The sequence below is a fragment of the Cottoperca gobio genome, chromosome 13 (assembly GCF_900634415.1).
Source record: "Cottoperca gobio chromosome 13, fCotGob3.1, whole genome shotgun sequence".
In the NCBI taxonomy this organism is placed as follows: Eukaryota; Metazoa; Chordata; class Actinopteri; order Perciformes; family Bovichtidae; genus Cottoperca; species Cottoperca gobio.
In genome coordinates, this window is record NC_041367.1 from 18249555 (window position 1) to 18269112 (window position 19558).

Consider the following 19558-nt stretch of genomic DNA (forward strand, 5'->3'; position numbering starts at 1 on the left):
CACTTTGCAACTGTAGATACAAAAATATCGATTACTAAATAATGTTGCTTTAAATATTCAAGTCAGATTCCCCTGAGCAATAGTAAACTTGTAATAACTCCTCCGTCTTACTTTCTTCACTTGCATGCTCTTGCATTGGTGCAGCCTGTTGCTGGACAGCTGGACTGGTCTCCCTCATTGTAATTGGATCGTCACACTCCTGCTGATGTGCTCATTGAGGAAGTTGCCCTTAAGGCACTGATCATCTATCTGCACTGCAATAGCAATGCAGCCATGTTTTATACAAGGAACATGATTAACATTACACACAATGTTGTAATAACCAGACAATCTCTAATAATGTGGTCATCATCATTGATTTTTGATGATTAGACTTTTAAAAAAACATTTCTTCTAAGAAAAATGTCATGTTAACAATTGTTGCATGTTCTCAATAAACACGATCAAAATGCTTTTTGAAATTCTAATTTTCAAAAGCATTGATTGGAACGGTCCTTTCAGTCCAGATGGATATTTCCATTGCGCTGCTATTCAACCTAACAGTGGTGTGTTTACAGTACAGTATGGACTGTAAAGTGGTGCATTCAGGGTAAAGGACAATATAACTAAACTAAAAATATGTTGGTTAGTACATAATCATGCTGACATCCAATATGGCTGTGGGCCTATTCCTTCAATAACAATTTATAGTGTAGTAAAGAAAACATGCCCATATGGAGATGACATGTGCCTGCAAACGTTATGTTCCACTGATACCCGTCAGTGTGGAGAGAGAAAATGTCTAATGACGATAATAACACTACGAGTACTGCAGTCTAACTGGAAGCTGTAGCTCTTATCTGCAAGTATAAACAATAGTTAAAAACCCAATGTTTTTGGCAACATACATTTGAGGTGTTATCACATAACAGTAATTGAAGAGCTTTAGTTATAGATGGATAATTCACATAGTTTAATGCTATAAATAAAGTCTTTATATAACTCAGATTTTGTAAGTATTTAGTCTTACTCCATGTATTAAACTGTCAATCAAATCTAGAGTTGTAGCTAGAGCTGGGGATATGACCAACATCTTCTATCACAATATAGGTCATTTCATATCTGGATAACTATCTATCTATAAATCTATATACAATAACCACATGGTGAAGCCTATTTGTGTATTCTTTTGCGTGAATTAAATATGTGAAAAATGAAAAGTACTGAGAAATGAATAATTATTATATGATAATATAATTTAATGAAGAACTTTAGTGAAATTATAGAGAAAAAATAAAATATTTCCACTATACATTTACTATGAATACACACAAATACAATAGTAGGATTCTTCAAATTATATTACTTAAAAAATCAGTCAATCAATCAATTATTATCAATTTACACAACTTAATTGTGTATCACGATATCTCGATATATGATTTCATTACGATATGGTTTCATTGAAATATTGAATTATCGCCGAGCCCCAATCGACAGTTTCTATTCAAATAATAAACAATTGCCAACAAAAGCAAAGTCTCCTCCTAACAGTCAAATAAATAATCAAAAATAGAGTTTTACAATCTGGCATTTACAAAATAGTTTTTGTGAACCACCCGTCAATATGAGAACAACTGTGTGCACACATAAAGTAAACAGGGTAGGTCACTGCTGCATGGTATAACTCTGAGGCTTTAATCAAAAGAACAGAATTACAAGTGACAACAGTGGCAAATATCAGATTTAGTTTTTTTACTTACAGCAATTTCATTCAATGTGTTCTGACTGAGAGCCATTTAAAAGCCACTGCTATCCACAGTAATGCCATGCACTTATTTACACAAAGCAGATGCATCGAAGGGAGTGTGTTTCTGAGTTGAATTGTATATCTGTATAAAAACAGTACATTAGCACCGCTTTACTCAAGGTGGATAGTGAATTGACGATCAATGGCTTCCAGCAGGGCATAATGGAGCCCAGATGCTTCTTTTGATTAAGAGAGTCAGGGTTGGAGCTGACAGTGGTGAGCCGCACACAGATCCAGCTCGAGCTGCCTGATGTGTAATAATCCCTCACTTTTACTGAGGCACAGATTGCAGATTGTCTGATTGGTCAGTCTCCAATGACTGATGAGCGCACACTGAGCGGGAACATTTGGGTGTCTGCTGTGAGGTGTGCCAATGCCATTTTCAGCATTTTACACCCACATTCACAATGTAGAAGCCCGCCGAACATCATGAGATTTGCAAGGCAAGCGATGCCAAGGCATTCTTTTTTGCATAATGGACCTACAGCTGTAGAGATTTGATTTGGCCATGTTGCGTTGCAAGCATCATAGCCACATCATGGATGGACATCACTACATGGTTGCTGCACAGTTCTTCTTCCATCGCTCATTGTTGACAAATAAAATGAGAAAACATCTTTCTGGTTTTTTTATCCAGCCATTAACCGCATTAAAACGTTGATAGCAGACTGAACACATGCCCTTCTGACTGTATTGCATCCGAGTTTTATGAGAGACACAAACCAATTTAGCACGGTTATGTGGTCAGTTTTATGAATGTCTCTGAGGGCTATTTCATAAAAGGTTATGCAAATAGAGAGTGTGAATGTTGCTGCAAGGGATGTAATCCTTAAGAGGTAAATTTGTGTTGCAACATTTGGAACAAACCTGGTTCCGAGGCACAGAGGCCCTTTCACAGCTTCACTGGGGATGTAATCTCAGTGGCTCTTTGAAACCTTGACAATGACAGGCACCTGTGTGATGTGATGGACATTTCTCAGTGTAGTCAGATGTAAGAAAGCCTGTAGGTGAAATTCATACCTGAATCCAACAAACAGCTCCACAGCATGGCTCCTGAGAGGCTAGTATAAAAGAGTGAAATCCCATCCACAGCAAGGGCCATTGATTCAGTTAATTTTATGCTGGAAAATGATTTCCCTGACGGCCAGTTTCACCAAAGCACATTGTGAGCGAAGAAGGCTCCCCACATTAATGTTAAAGCATTGCTCACTATCTATTTACCGTGTGTATGGAATTCATAACGCCCGGCACTAACATGAGGCTCATGGAACGCAGAACACCGCCCCACTTTTACTAACCTATCTGATCAGACACTTTTTTATCCAAACGCATTATAATACAATAAAATGCACCATCAGAATATAAAATACGCTTTTAGATTTTCATCTGCGCGAAACAAGTTTAGTGGGAGGATGTACTGTAATAGAACAAAAATAAATAAAAATAAATTCACACTTTCAAATGAAAAGGGAGAGGGCCGAGATTTCTTTTCTTGTGCTTTATCCAATGAAATCCATTAGATTTGTCTGCCTAGGGCATTTATGCAAATCAGGGCCTATCGTGTGTGAGAGGTGCTATAAATCTGAGAGCCTCACCGTCGGTTCTCAGTGTCAGAGGTGTTGGAGGGCTCAGAACCCTCGCATTTGTCACCGTGTTCTTCACCAGACAAATGTAACTTCCGACGTCAGAGGGTTGCACCTTCGAGATGTACAGGTTTCCTGTGTCCTGCGAGATGAAGCGCCGACTGTCCTCAGCCACAAACGAGGGGAACTCGTTAAACACCCAGCTGTAGACGATCTCTATGAAAGCAAGAGGAGAACAAACAGATTAGGAAAATACAGAACTTTATCTTCGTGGTTATTTTGACTTGGCCATTATGTTTGTACTGGTCTTCTCTGTACTCTCCATGTGCATTACATTTCAGCACATATCTCTCGCGATCCTTTAACTACTCAATAATAATAATAATAATACATTTTATTTATTGGCACCTTTCATGGCACTTATGGTCACCTGACCTTACATGACATAAGATCAATATAAGGTCATATAATAAGCAACAAAGCACGAGTAATAATACATCAATGAAATCAACAATAAAACATAAATTAAGTAACGTGCATAACAACAACGCTTTAAAACCGGTATTGTAGTATAAAATAAGATGCAGCTGTTGCAGTTAAAGTGGGTAAACTAGCTTACACAGAAGTGTTTTAAACATAGACTGTATATAAGAAGTGGACTTAGTCGCCGTAACATCACCCATTGGTTTGTGGACTACTGTATTGAAGCCGTAATCATTTTCTCGTAGACTTCTATAAAACAGGACTTATTTTTGCAACGAGTGGAGCCCCCTGCTGGGAGACAATGCAAGTTCAAGGCACTTCCACATTAGTTTCACTTCTCAGGTTGCTGCTTGTTTTTAAGAGCAATAATAGTCTAAAAAGTCAATCTTTGTAGAATAGTAATAGGTGTTAAATAAACTTGCTAAATAGTATATGAGGTATTCAATTGAGCTATTGATTAAGTTTATAGCAAAGCATGGCAAATAATTAATCTGGTCTCACTGTATAAAAAAGCAATACTTCAATGCAAAAAAAGATGCATCTGATCTGACAGGATGACTATTACCTTGATCTGAAATAAAGTTAGGGTTTGTCACTTCAGTAGAATACTGTATATAGGGTTTTAACCGTCAGGCAACAAACACTAAGAACATATTAACCACTGATAATTCAGCACAGCTCAAAACATAATAATAATATACAGAAGTAATGCACATGGAATATTTACAACAACAAAGGATCAGCTTACTCATAAGCATGAAATAAAAGCTAGTCTATACAAAGTCTAGAAGATAATGCTGAGAACCCTGAAGGTGAAAAAAATAACAATTATACAGGACCTTAATGAGCATGTTATCTGCAGCTAGATTATTTAAATGATTCGTGATACCATCGGAAAGGTAAAACTGGCATAAAATAACAGATTCCAGAGTGGACTGATTTCAGTAAGCTTGTCTGTGTGTGTGTCTGTGTGTTTGTGTGTGTGTGTTTGTGTGTGTGTGTGTGTGCGTGTGGGTCATTAAACAACTTCTCTTAAGTGTTATATAACCGGAAGAAAAAAGTCAGCACAGAAAAGAGTTTTTCTGAGTTAATAGCTAATGGTCTTTGACAGATTATTAAGGTATTCGCATCTTGGTTGAATTTTTAACATTTTATTCATGAATAACAGCGTGCGATAGTGTGGAATATAAACTCCTGATTCCCGGCAGCACAGATTTACTTACGCGTTTAGTATTCTTTACAATGCACGCTGATACACAAATTAAGTTGGCAGAAAAAGAAAGATGACACAATTGCATAGAACAAAATGTGTGTTTGCAGAAAAACAGCCCAAAAGAAGAAAAAAAAGAGGCAGAAATAGTTGGTTAAGTGACTGTGAACAGGAATAAGTGGGTAATAAAATGGATGGATGCAATATGATGAGCATAAGTGTAGACTTTTGACAGTTTTCTGTTTGCTTTGTGTCTATTGTGGACAGTTCCACACAGCCACATCCATCATTATATTAAAAGAAGATGACGCAGGGACAAGCTAATCTATTCAAAACTCTTTGATTCTGCATCCATAATCTGTTCTGGAGAAAAATGCACCACTATGTCTTTTTTAGAATATCAATGTCCTGTTAGTAAATTATGAATAACTGCAGTTTCAAAGATGCTCAGATCTGATGGAGATTTGACGTCAAGTCTTCAAAGTCAGAGGCTGCAATGAGGTCGAAAACTGAATCAAATACAGGACACTTTCTCAAATAGTGTTCGTCAACGGATGAATTTGCAAAGTTGCTTAATCTACTGAGAAGACTGCTTGATAACGAAAGGGAAAAAGAGATGGAGGCACACAGTTGTGATCCAGTTTCAACACAAACTACACCAACTGTACTAAAACAGAGAAAGATTAAATATAGATTATAGAATAATAAATAACAATATATTTTGGCTACAAAATATTAGAATTATCAAAGACACCTGAGTTCCTGTAGGTTTTGTTGAAACTACTTTACTGTCATAAAAGTAAAACACTATTTACCAAAGACACATAAAAACTGATTATGAGCGTTCAAAGCCATGAAATGGAAAATAATACACTTTTCACATCCCAGTGATTCCACATTATTTTCACTCATGAGACCTAACTAATTTAAGTGGCATTTTAATGTCTTTGAATCCTCCCACAACCACTTTAACCCAAACATTGTTTAACACTCCCTATAAAATGTGAATTTCTATTGTGACACGGTCTGACTCACCGACGCATTCATCACACCCAAATGTTATGGCTGTGGCATTTAATTTAAATTATATTATTTGCTGTTGGAGATCATTTTTTATTTCATGTCAGTAATGTTGAACAGATACATTATAATTTTACCTGTATTGTGTATTTGAGCATAATCTGTAAACATGAAAAATAGGCATCAAAATAAAGCAAGTAAATATTCTAACAATGTGTTGTAAAAGCTGACCTAAGCATCGTTGACGAGTGTGGTGTGATTATTATAAAACCCCTGTTTGTAGATGAATAAAGCCAAAACTAAATATTACACATTTCTATGGTTTTAATTTGAGGGACCATTTAATCTTGTAAAATATGAATACATGTTTTCTTACAATATTATCCAAGATTGCCTTATCAAGTACTTTGTATTCCACTGTGGTTACACTTTAAATGAAAAACATTTGAATCCCACAAACAGAGTGGAAGGTAATAAGAAACCTTTCAAAACCTTTCATGGCAATTTCTTAAAAGTCACAATGCAATTACATGGCAGTTAATATTCAATGTACTTCAGTTAATCTGGGCTTTAAGTGGCAAAGTGTCACTTTGTAGATCTTTTAGGTTGTTTCTTATTTGTTTACTGTCTATGGTTCATAAATGCTGATTTGACAACCTTTGTCACAAATAATTTAGTGGCTTCATTCAGACAATAAAAACAAGAAGGCTAGGATTAAAGTATTGCTGTTGAGTGATTATTTATAGAACATATTCTGTATTGATCCAGTCAGTCAACTTAATACGAGCAATGTAACATGAGGGTCTTACAGTACGTCACTGACCCGGGGTCAACTTTACAGATTACAGCAGCAAGACTGCAACAAACCTTAGATGACAGAAAATCATTATTTCCATTATACTGATCTCACTCCATAACATCATCTCCAGTGTTCAAATCTAATTTTATGTCACTCACACTTAAACCATTACATGTTGAAAAAAAAGAAGCATGTCCTGTGGTGTGACCTGTAAATGCAATGACAAATTATAACTGCCTGGAGCAAAAGAAACACCTGTGGTGTGATTGATGGAGAACTTTAAGGATGAGAATCATCCACACTACACTGTAATCTGTCAATCATTAATCATCATCAATCATTATTTATCTCAGCTATTCGGTCACTGACACTCTGCTTTCATTTTTTTTTTTTTTGCTCAAAACAGCATCTAGAAACTGGAACTGAACAGCACTTGGCAAACAGTCCGATGTGTGCAGTGCAGCGGTACGACAGAGCTGATGCAAACAGAAAGCCTGGATGATTCATGGCTCACATAAGAGCGTACATTAGAGGACAACTGCAGAGAGGGATATTCAAGATGTGCCATTAAAGAGCGGTGCACTATGCTCTGCCTATATGTGAAATAATTGGCTGTGTAACATTTCTTTTCATTTCTAATGATCCAGTAAATGTGATCTCTGAGAATCTGTGCTCTGCTCTGTTTCGCCATAACTTATCACACTCATTTGAACAGCCTGGATGGATGGGAACAAAAGCTAAACCATCAAAATACAATGCGAAAAATAAGTAAATGAAATCATTCACCTTGGCACAGTAATATCAACATTACTTGTTGTCAGAGAAATTGTGATGAATAACGTTGAGTTTATTGATAATCCCAAAAGCAGTGAAGAGAAGAACATATATATTATTTCCTGGCTGAGACTGAAGGTCTAACCTCTTACCTGCTGAATGCGGAGGAGGGGTGCACATGAGTACCACGCCTTGGCCTTCACGCACAGAGACTCCACCTCTGGTCTTCCTAATGAAAGCACCGAGATCTGCAACAGCACAAAAACACAATCTTTCTCAGCAATAGAGTAAAATATATCTCAGTTATGTTACATAGTCAGGGATGGAAATCAGAACTGATTCTTAGTGCTTAATGACAGAACGCCATACGCACGCTGCGTCATGTGTGGCTGCATTTGACAAGAGTAGATGACAAAGTGGTGATGGCCTAGTGGTCTAGTGGTACGGCTTCAAATACAACACCAGATGGCTGTGACTTCAATACCAGGGCAACCACCATTGTGCCCCTGAGCAAGGTACTTAACCCTGAGCTGCTCCAGGGAGACGGTCCCTGTAGTTAGTTCACTATTAGTCGCTCTGGATTAGAGCGGCTGCTAAATTACCTGTAATGTAATGCCAACAGCGCTAACTTTAATATTTGCAAAATGCCAATTTCATCCAAAATGGGAAATGCTGAAACATTTCTCCACACAGTTTGCCCCAACCGTGCAGGAATGTTGTGTTGTTTAAACTCTATGGGAAAGTACTGCATCCCCTCAACCCCGAAGGTAAAAACCTCTTTATTAAAATAACTTTAGTGCCGTTTGTTTCCTTGACTAAGAAAACCTAAATTAACTAAAAACTGATTCATCCAATTTAAATGATGAGAGTCAGACTGAGGCTGCAGCTCTTTACAACTCTTTTCCACACATAACTTAATCAAGATCAATAAGGGAATCGATAAAGAATCTGATCGATCGGTACATTCTCATCAACTCCCATCCCTAAACATAGAAGTAGTAGTAATATAATAATATAATAAGCTTTATTTGTATAGCACCTTTCATACAAGAATTGCAGCCCAAAGTGCTTCACAGCAAAAACATAACAATTAGTACAAGGACAGAATAAGAGCATTTACAGTACAATAATCACAGTGTAGATGTAAATGATAAGTACCATTATAAAAATAGCCAAATCAAAATAGTATAAAATAGCAGATAAAATAGCAGATAAAATAGCAGATAAAATTGCAGAATTAAAATAATATAATATAAAATAATTAAAATTGTATAAAAATAGCTGAATTAAAATAGCAGATAAAATAGCAACCTTTACACATTCTTTGACATTTTCATAATCCCTTTGTCTGTACTTTCATCTATATTTGTATTTGCAAATAATCCATATACTTTCTTCCTATCACTGTTCTCTGCTTCCTTCTCCCATAACATAAACTGTCTTTATGTTCTTCCATTGTTTTCAACGCTTCAGATTTAATCTTTCTCTTTGACATGACTTTTTCCTCTTGCTCTCTCAACCTTACTTTTAACTTTCTTACTTCCTCAACACTAAATGATCCTCCTTCAGGAAAACCAAGCTTAAACATGTATGAAATCATTTAATCAAGTGGCACCATTAAAAGGCTAAGATAAAAATATATAAAATATCACCATTAAAAGGCTAAAGTAAAGAGATATAAAATATCACCATTAAAAGGCTAAAGTAAAGAGATATAAAATATCACCATTAAAAGTCTAAAGTAAAGAGATATAAAATATCACTATTAAAAGGCTAAAGTAAAGAGATATGTTTTTAGCTTACTTTTGAAGATATTGAGCGAGCTTGCCTCCCTAATGTCTGCAGGTAAAGTGTTCCATAGCTTTGGTGCATAATTGATAAAGCATGCATCCCCAATTTTCTTTTGGATGTTTCTGGGAACATTTAATAAACCAGCAGTGAATGATCGTAATGTTCTTGGGGGCACATAGTTGATTAGAGAGTTGGCAGTGTAACTTGGTGCGGTTCCGTTTAGGGCTTTGTATACAAGAAGGAGGACCTTAAAATCAATTCTAAAAGTTACTGGAAGCCAGTGTAGAGCAGCTAACGCTGGACTGATGTGGTCTCTCCTCTTGGTTCTAGTCAGCAGCCTCGCTGCAGCGTTTGGATGAGCTGAAGTCTCTCTGTTGTTTTTTTTGGAAGGCCGGTAAAGAGTGCATTACAGGAATCGAGTCGGCTTGAGATAAAAGCATGGATTAGTTTTTCAGCATCCTTTTGATTTATAAATTGTCTAATTTGAGCTATATTTCTAAGGTGGAAGAATGATGTTTTTGTCACCTTGGATTTAAAGCTTAGATCTGAGTCTATGATAACACCAAGACTTGTAACATCAGGTTTAATCAAAGGAGTAAGTTTCCCCATGTTATTCAGCATCATCTCTCTGTTTTGTTACAGGACTAGTAAGATTTCACTTTTGTTCTCATTTAATTTTAAGAAATTATTGCTCATCCATTTATTTATTGCTGACAGACAGGTGGTGATGGAGTTAATAGCTGTAGTATCATTTGGTTCAGCAGAGATGTACAGTTGTGTGTCATCCGCGTAGCTATGGAAGCACACATTGTGTTCTCTAATGATGTCCCCTAGTGGTAACATGTCCAGAACAGTAATGAACCGAGGCAGCTCCCTTGTGGAACTCCAAAGTGGGCATCATACTTTCTCCCTTTGATATATGTTCTGAACAAGTTTAATACACAGTCAGAAAAAACAGTTTTTCTAAACAATTAATTAGGATGTCATGGTCGATCGTGTAAAATGCTGCGGTCTAGCAGGATAAGAATTGAGACCTTGTTTGTATCAGAGTTTAGTCTGAGGTCACTAATTATTTTAGTCAGAGCATTTTCGGTACTGTGGCATGCTCTGAAGCCTGATTGAAATTCCTCCAGGATGTTGTTTTCTTTAAGAAAGGAGTTTATTTGGACTAAGACTATTTTTTCTAGTATTTTGCTGATGAATGGAAGGTTAGATATTGGCCTATAGTTGGTCAGCATATTACTGTCTAGGTTAGGTTTCTTTAGCAAGGGTTTTATAACGGCTGTTTTGAAGACGTCTGGGAAGATGCCCGTTAGAAGAGACATGTTTATAACATGTAGTACGTGACTTGAAATGCTGTCGAATATCCACTTAAAGAATGCTGTAGGTATCGGGTCAACACAAGAGGTGGAGGAGTTACATTTCATCACAGTTTTATGAAGCTCTGTTAATGTGATGCAGGAAAATGTTCCCATGGTTACATCACAATGTTGCAGATGTTCTCTGTGTCTGCATCATACGTGATGCTGGCTCTGATTGAAGTTATTTTATTATTGAGGAATAATGCGAGTTCTTCACACTTTGATGCAGAGGACTGTGGAGGGGTGGGGGCAGTGTTCAGTAGTTGGTTAATAGTCGAGAATAGTCTATTAATAGTATATTCTAGAATTTCCAACATTCTCTGTGATAATCTTAGAAAAGTAATCCTTTCTTGCCAGCTGCATTGCTTTACCATAGGCAGCCATGGATTCTTTGTAGATATCATAGTTAACTGTGAGCTTAGTTTTCCTCCACCTTCGTTCAGCTGCTCTACAAGTCCTCTTAGTCTGAGTCACATTGCTGTTGTTTAACCATGGGGAGATTCTGTCAGTGGATTTCTTTTTGACCTTTAATGGAGCAACAATATCCAGGGTAGATGACAAGGTGTTGTTTAGATTTTCAACCATGAGGTTTAAGGAGCAGTCTGAGCATGGCTCAAATGATCTCATGATGTTAGAGAATTCATCCTGCAATGTATCCTCTGCTGTGTCATCTAGTATTCTTTTTTTGACCACTGTCTCTGTTTTGGTCTTTGAGTAGTTTAGCATCAGTCAGACATTGGTCATGTCTCAGTCAGTGTTGCCACACCAGTAATGTCGTTTAACCAGGTCTCAACTAGAAACATACAGTGTAAGTTATTTTGAACTATCAGATCATTAATCAAAAAAGATTTGGTAGCCAGTGATCTGACATTCAGAAGAGCCACTTTCAGCTGCAGGGAGTCTGTGACAGGAGTCAAAGCCGGTCCTGGCTGTGCACTGATATATAAGATAACCAGACACAGTGCGTGCTGAGTTCTAATTATTTAGTCTGGTAGTAGATGACATAGTCGGATTTTGAGTTGGTAAGCAAGTTCTGAGATGTGTTCTTTTTTTTAGGTTTAGATTTACAGTACTATGTACATAATAAACAGACAAACAGTTTTTTTATTTTATAATTACAAATTTATTTCATATTTGTCAGTTTATATTTTATATATTTCAAATATTTTTCCTTTCTCTTTGTGGTTTGTAAAACTGTTCTTAAAAAACAGTCCTTTATCTTTCATATCATCCATGGAAATGGAAAAGAGCATTGACACGTTGACACATTTTGAGTTTAAGGCACCAGGATAAAGCTTTAGTCCTCGGTCTGATTCCGTGCGGTGGTCCCTTGGGATTGATCATGTGTTCCCACACAGATGGTTGTGTTTACGGCTTCTCGCCCTTGTCACTGCACTAGCAACTCCTACTGATCATCATCATGCCTATAAAAAGTAATTGTGGCTTTCTGGCAAACGGTTTCCATGCCAATCCACCGTGCCAAAGCTTCACACTTGTACATGGCACACTACCTTCTTCTGCATTTACACTAAATGCATTGGCTGTATAACATCACAATGTTCCAAAATGAATGTTCCCAGGGAAGCCTGTGCCAGAACTAGACGACTAGGAAACCCTTAAAGTTGCTAACATGGTCATGTCCTTAACAGTCCTTATTTGAATTTGTGTCTTAGTGTAAGAAGAGATTATTGCTGACTAAATATGTTCAGATGTTTTCCTAATTAAAATGTATATTATTAAATAAATTGTAATAATTCCTAAAGCTGTCATGCTGTTTGGAAGAATCAATTTTGATCATTAAATTCATACTGCAGAATTGACAAATGTTGAACAAATATTAAATTCATAAAAGATGAGTCATTTGATTAAATAATCCGTAACATGATAGCACGTTTCCTTAACACAATGACTTTCCTGAAAGCCCTTTGAATGTTCTAATGTGGCAGTTTTTGTTTTCACAAAGTTATTTTTCTGTGGGAGTAGAACAAAGCACAATTAATCTGAAATCCCAGAACTGCAGCCTTGTAAACCCCGATACTGCCTCCTTCATTTCTAGTTGAAGCAATGCCAAAGTGTGGAAATAAAGTGACAGGCTGCTGACCCAGGGCGGGTCTCTGTGTCTCCACCACTTTCATTTCATCACTTTGAGAGGCAGTGTTTACCACTACCCTGCAACTGTTGGATAATTATGCCTTCGAGCGACTTGTGAAATCTGCATTTTTTTCCAACATTTCTGGCATTTTTAATAATGTTCATAGTTCGTGGCCTTCATCCTAAAATGTAGCACACAATCAATTTCCTGTCAAAGTGTATTTCTTTATTTTTCCAAACATCAGGGCGGTCTTTGAACCTTTCTCTGTTCTGGTCATGTAACTTTAAAAAAAAAAAACAGTTAAAAGAGAAGGTGAAATATAGTAAGGGAATGTGTACAAAACAAAAGGTTCATTTGAACCATTTAAAAAAAAAAATGAATAGAGTACGAGTAAATATTTCATGTGGTTCACAGCACTTCTTCAGTAGAATCTACCAGGAGAGTAGCCTGTCATACAACCTGGATCTGCAAACATTCATTCCACACGAGAAATCAATCTGCCATGCCGACCACTTCCTGTGCTTAAGACGAGCCATATCCAACGCTGAACAGACAACAACGCACACAACTAAAAGTCCTGTAATGCAGATGAGTGTAGATACCCTCTCTTGGCTCCTGCATGGTTTAACATGAACTATGATTGATTGAACCTTTTATCTTAAATTGATTTCCCTCAGTTTGGACAGTCAATGTAATGTTAGGTACCTCCAATCAAACTGAGGGCTGCTGTCCATATTGTAATGTGCTTCCACATTGGACCCTGACTTGCCGTTTGGACTGCTTCCTAGTGATACTCAATCCCATCATCTTGGCCCGTTTGTTATGTGTGACTAGTGCAGATTTATTTGTGCTAACAACCTGCCACCAGAGTATTGGGATGGAGAGCCACTGATTGTTGCCATATTCACTATTGATTCACCAACAGCTGTCACTACCCGGTCTTTTATTTTTTCATAGTAGCTACCTTCTACCTCCTTTTCCTTATTTTAATTTGTAGATCAAATAGTACACAAGGATTTATTTTAACATTATAATTTAAATTGTATTGTTGTCTGTTATGTGGTGTTCATTATGTGTTCTCTGTCTCTATCATGGAGAATATCTTGGTCATGTTTTGGTCATGCCACTTTGTCTTTATTGTGTACACTGTGATTATCATCCTCTGTTAATGGAAATCCAAATAAAAATGGTTCAAATAATGTGCAGATCCATGTTCTCTGTGCTGTAGCATTTTCACCTGTTGATTGGTGTAAGGACTGAAATGAATAAGTGAATAAATAACACTAAGACTGATACACCAACTTTCTAGGGACTATTGTTTTTACAGAAGATAAATCCAACAGTAATTACTGACCTTCAACTCGGCTGTTGTACTTTCTGTTTCTGTAGATATTCCTTCCCATTTAATTATTCAGCCATATTGTGGAAATATGAGTGTTTTTAGAAGGCTTGCCAACTTTAATACATACTGAATGTAATGTTTATCTTTATGCATTTCCATTTTACTATTCTATATAGCCGACTCCTATAGCATGATAACAATTCAACCTACGGTACAGCATTTTCAGTTTAAGAGATGCATTACACTTATGCTGAAAACACCCAGTATTAAGTGAGAGTCTTTCCTGGAAAACATCTCCAGGCACAAGCAAAAAGAAAAACATTTTACATTGCAGGCAGCAGTTACACTGGTTGTTTGGAATAAATAAGTCATGGTTAGCATGAGCAATAACAGCCAGCATAACAAAAACAAATACAAACCTACAGTGCTGTTCGATTGTCAAGTGGGAAGCACAATGTAGAAGGACAACATCACTTATCACTTAACATGTACATGTGATGCGTCAGTCATTCTATGTAATTATGGAACCAGGAGATGAGGGTTTTTTGACCTACCATTTCCCTTTGCAAACGACAGTTATGTAAGTCAGTCAATATTAATGACTTTATAATCATGTGAAAACCTGGTTATTAAAGCCAACCTGTGTCTGCATAAATGTTTAAAATCCAGACATGCAGAGATGTAATTTGCAACAAGCACATGAGCCTAATGCAAATGAGTTATTTCAAGATCAGTATGAATTCAATCAATGATTACTGATCATTCCAGATTTGTAGAACATTTCCGAGGGTGTGTGTGTCTGTCTGTGTGTGTTGGTATCACAAAAGTCAAAGCATCCCATTAATTTCATTACAACTGTACTGCTCAGAGTGGCTCGATACCTAAACCTCGTCTGCAGAGAGAGAGAACTCCTTGGGGAGAAAGATCAGAGGCCTCCTTTCTGCCTGCTGCCTTCAAAGTCACGCCTAGAAAAACAGCCCAAGTGTGAGTTCACCAGCTCAGAATCTCCAAACAAAGAGAAAAAATCATCCTACGAAAACATCTTTGAAGCAAAGTACACAACCAATGGGTAGAATATAGAGAGCCTTGACCGACCCTTTCCTCGTGCACTTGGGCTGGTCGTCTCTACCGCTGCCCTGCATGTCACAGTCCCTCCCTTGTGTTTCCCTGTGTATGTGTGTACCTTATTCCTGTCTTGCTGCTCACATGGACTCTAGCTACCAGCTCACCTGGCTACAATCAGCTTATCAACCAATTCTTCGCCAGGTTGTCGTTCCAGTCCCTCATTACCACCTGTTCCTGCAGCCATTTCCATTCATACCTTCACTTTAACCCGTTGCCATCTACAGTGCAATTACATTAAACCTGTTAAACTCAAGCGACAACCTCAAGTTGTAAAAAGTCAAGACAATGCGGAAGTGCCTTAAACTTGCATCCTCTGTAATGTCCAGAAGCGGGCGACTCCTCTGGTTGCAAAAAGAAGACCGATATTAAAGAAGTCAATGAGAAAATAACCCAATTTCTCACTTGATTTGTTGGCTCATTAAACATTTTCCTGACGAGTATATTTCAAGTCTTCTTCACTACAGCATGATGTTCATTGACATGATTCTTCATAGACGATAAAGCAGGGTATGCTTTAGGGCGTGGCTACCTTGTAATTGACAAGTCGCTCTTCGTGTTTTTTCCATTTTGGTCGCCTAAAAATGTCTTGTTCAGCATTTGATGTCACTTCTGGTTGCAAAAAAACAAGATGGCGACGGCCAAAACGCTAAACATAGATTACAAAGCAATTGCAAATGGCTATGTTGCTGCTTGTATACAGTCTATGGTTAAACTTCACCTGCATCTTTGTGAATGTTCTGCTCATGGGTCCACCAAAAAAACACACCTTCACTGCTTAACACGATCCAACAGATGTTCACATATTAATCCTATTTTAACCTCTCTGCACTGACTTCCAGTGATTTTAGAATTAATTTTAAAAATGTGGTGCTCAGTTAAAGAGCCCTACATGTCCAGGCTCTACATTTTATCGTGGACCTTCTGCACTCCCACATCACGAGCCGAGCTATTAGGTATTTTACCCAGGGTTTTCTAAGTGTGCCTCGGACAAGTTTTAAGACTCTGGAAGATGGTGCTTTCCAATCAGCAGCCCCTAAGCTTTGGACTAGTCTCCTAATAAGCTTGAGGTCTTTGGACTCTGTGGAAAAGCAGCTAAAAACCCATCTGTTCAGACAGGCATTTAGGTATCATGTGGTATTTTAACGTGTGCCTCATGTATGTTCCCCTTGTATATGTTATCTGGTGTTGTATCTTCGTTTTATTTATTTATCTATTTGATATTATTTATTTGACTGTGAAGCACTTTGTGATTGGTGTCTGTGATAGGAGCTACTGTATATAAATGAACTTCGCCTGCTTGCTTGCATGAAACAAGGCTTTGTTCAGTTCGACAGCTTGACTTTTCATCCCTCAGGAGTACAGTAGAGTGCTGCGACAGGGAAGTGACTTTAAAAAGGAAAGTTTATTTACGCCTACCCGGACTAAACTAACATTTTGTTCTTCAGATCAGATCTACCGAAGCCAAACATTTTAACATGAAAACTCAAAAGTATCTTATAAAACATTGATAATATTAACACCAACCAAGACTTGGTTTGACAAAAAGCGCAGGGACAAAATCTTAAAACCTCTTCACTAATACAGAGGTATTATATTCAAAACTTAATCAAAACAACTAAATAGACAGCAACTGCTTAACAAATCACAACTAACTCAGTGTTTCATGTGCTCCTTACAGTACCTAACCCTTCAGGTCAGTTAAACTATAATATTAAACATATTAAGGTTCAGCTGTAAACGTATATAGTATAGTATTTGATGCTCAAATCCATCCGGAAATCTTGCAAGTTGCAGATCTCTATGCATTAGCATTTTAATATTAATTGGGAGTATTATGTTCCCCAACGAAAAACAGAGTTACAAGGAGCCTGCTGACTGTATGTGATGTCTCAACGTACATTGAACATAAGTCAAATAAGTTGATCTTTCTATTTCAAGTCTTACAACATAAAAGTATCATTACTTCTTTGCAACACTTTATGAGAAAAAATAATTGCTGATATGTATCTGAACTAGATAAAGCAGTCGACGACTGTGCCATTCCACGAAAATGTGCAGTGCCAACATGAAAAGGAAGGAAAAAGTTGAGCTCCACGCTGGGTAATAAATGTCCACCATTTGCTATGCTGAAAGAGAGAAGGAGGCTTCTGCATTCAAATGTGTGCTGCAGAGCACCTCTCTTTGTTTCTGTGGCCAGCCTTTTGAAGGGTCACATTTTAAAGAAATGTAGACTCAGTATAAGGCTATTACACATTTATGCTGTTGAATATTTGTACTGCATGAAGCTGAAGGAAATGTCACCAAAATGTAGCCAATTACAGGAAAAATGAATTTGTTCATATGATAAAATGACTGCACAGGTTTCAGCACAGAGTACAGCTTAGTGAAGTTCAGGAGGCAGCAACAACCATTGAGCGTAAGCTTACTTAGGGACAGATATGATTATTCATGATTATATTTTTCTTAATGAAGAAAATGTGAAATAAATGTTCCAATTTATTTTCTTATGACATCATTGCAGAACATGAGAATTTGCATTGTTTTCAATCAGTGACATAAACCAGCAGATTTGACCTGCAATCTGTTGGAAATGATGATATTTTCCACCTTTACACAAAGAATCAGTCAGTGTGTGGTTCTTCGTATCTCGACACAACAATTGGTGAGATGTTGGATTTGTTGCTGACGCAGTAGTACAACTGAGATATCCACACATGTTTATTCAGTGAGTGTATTTTAGGGCTGCGGCTCTAAAACTCCAGGTCACAGAAGATTTGCTACTGTGCCGCACTGCAAGGATGTGATGTGATTTGGCAACAGAGCGGAATATTAATGACATCATTTTATAGCCGATTATAAGCTATTTCTTCTGTAATACCTTGAACCTGGCACAGCCTGTCGGTGCGGCATCTTTCCACATTACTCCCTGTCACACCCCCAACAACAGGATATTGACTGGCCTGTCTGTTATTAGAACTAGAAAATCCAATTTTGTGGAAAGGTGGCTTGGGTGAAGCTGATGTGCGACAAACAAGTGGCCATCGTCTGAGCTGAGAAACCCTCCAATCAACCAACAATGAACCCAAAACATACCCGGTGCTTAAGCCTTCATATGCTTAAAGACAAACAGATATTGAAGTATTACAATTATCTATACAGACCATGTTCACTAGATGCAACTATCTATTTGGAGTAAATAGTGTAAAAGAACTGATTAGGATTTGAAGAGATGGTTTTGGTTTACTTTAATATAATCAGATTTCTTTGGAGCAAGGACCATGCAGCCATTACAGGTGGTGAATCTTAATGTGCTAGACGAAAGGCCTTTACACACCGGGGGCGTGATAAATAAACAACACAAAAATGTGAAATACTCGGCTGTGAATACTGCAGTCATCTTAGTCTTACAGATAGAGGAGTGCAGGGAGCAATGCAAACTTCAGCAAATTAAATGAACAATAATGAAAGTGCATTGCAAAACATAAACATAAAACGTTGGCAAAATACCACCCTATAATATTGCATTCTGGCACTATGAATATGACGGATAATATAGTGTCAAGCTAATGCACAGTAATTATGCAAAACTAGAAATAGCTGCCCATGTCACAGCTGGAGGTTCAGACTAACAAATGAGTGCCTACATGTGACATTGCTCATGTTCGAGCAAGTTCAAGTTTTCAGAAAAATAAAAGGCTATGCTCGTGTTTTTGAGACTGGAGCGGAGAAGGTTGAGAGAACAAATACGTTTACATGTTGAGGTGCAGCTTCTGTCCCTCAGCTTCACTTTTTTGAAGCGTGTGTCCGAGCTTTACCATCTGCCAAGTGCCAACACAGACTTGCTTGTATTTAATTTAGGTCTTCTTCTGATCACGCAACTTTCAAACTTTGTGAAGGAAAGCAAACAAAAGAGCAAAAACTACTTTGGTTCTGTTGGCCTGAAGAAAAAAAGTGCTTTTATAAAGCAGAAGTCCATTCCTTTTTTTTCTGTTACATAGTTTCAGGCTAATCTAGTCATTTGTTTCCTAAGTAATTCCTGTAACGACTGAAAGTCCCCATAACAACACATGAGACTCTAACTGTTCTACAACATTTCAGAGAGTGAGAACGGTATGCTCCCTGTAGACATGCCAACACGGCAAATATGGTCATTGCTCCAGAGGAAACTGTGGAGAAAACCAACAACGCA

General features: G+C 37.5%; 1 protein-coding gene across 2 annotated transcripts in view; it reads right to left on the reverse strand.

Moving 5' to 3' along the window:
* The window catches only part of cntn5 (contactin 5), a 111342-nt gene that overhangs the window by 38939 nt on the left and 52845 nt on the right, over positions 1 to 19558 (reverse strand). For both annotated transcript variants that reach the window (XM_029447059.1, XM_029447058.1), the window contains exons 6-7: positions 7811 to 7906; positions 3385 to 3588 (exon numbers count right to left, since the gene is read on the reverse strand). In XM_029447059.1, coding sequence (XP_029302919.1) covers positions 3385 to 3588; positions 7811 to 7906 — 300 coding nt within the window. The remainder of the gene's footprint in view (positions 1 to 3384; positions 3589 to 7810; positions 7907 to 19558) is intronic.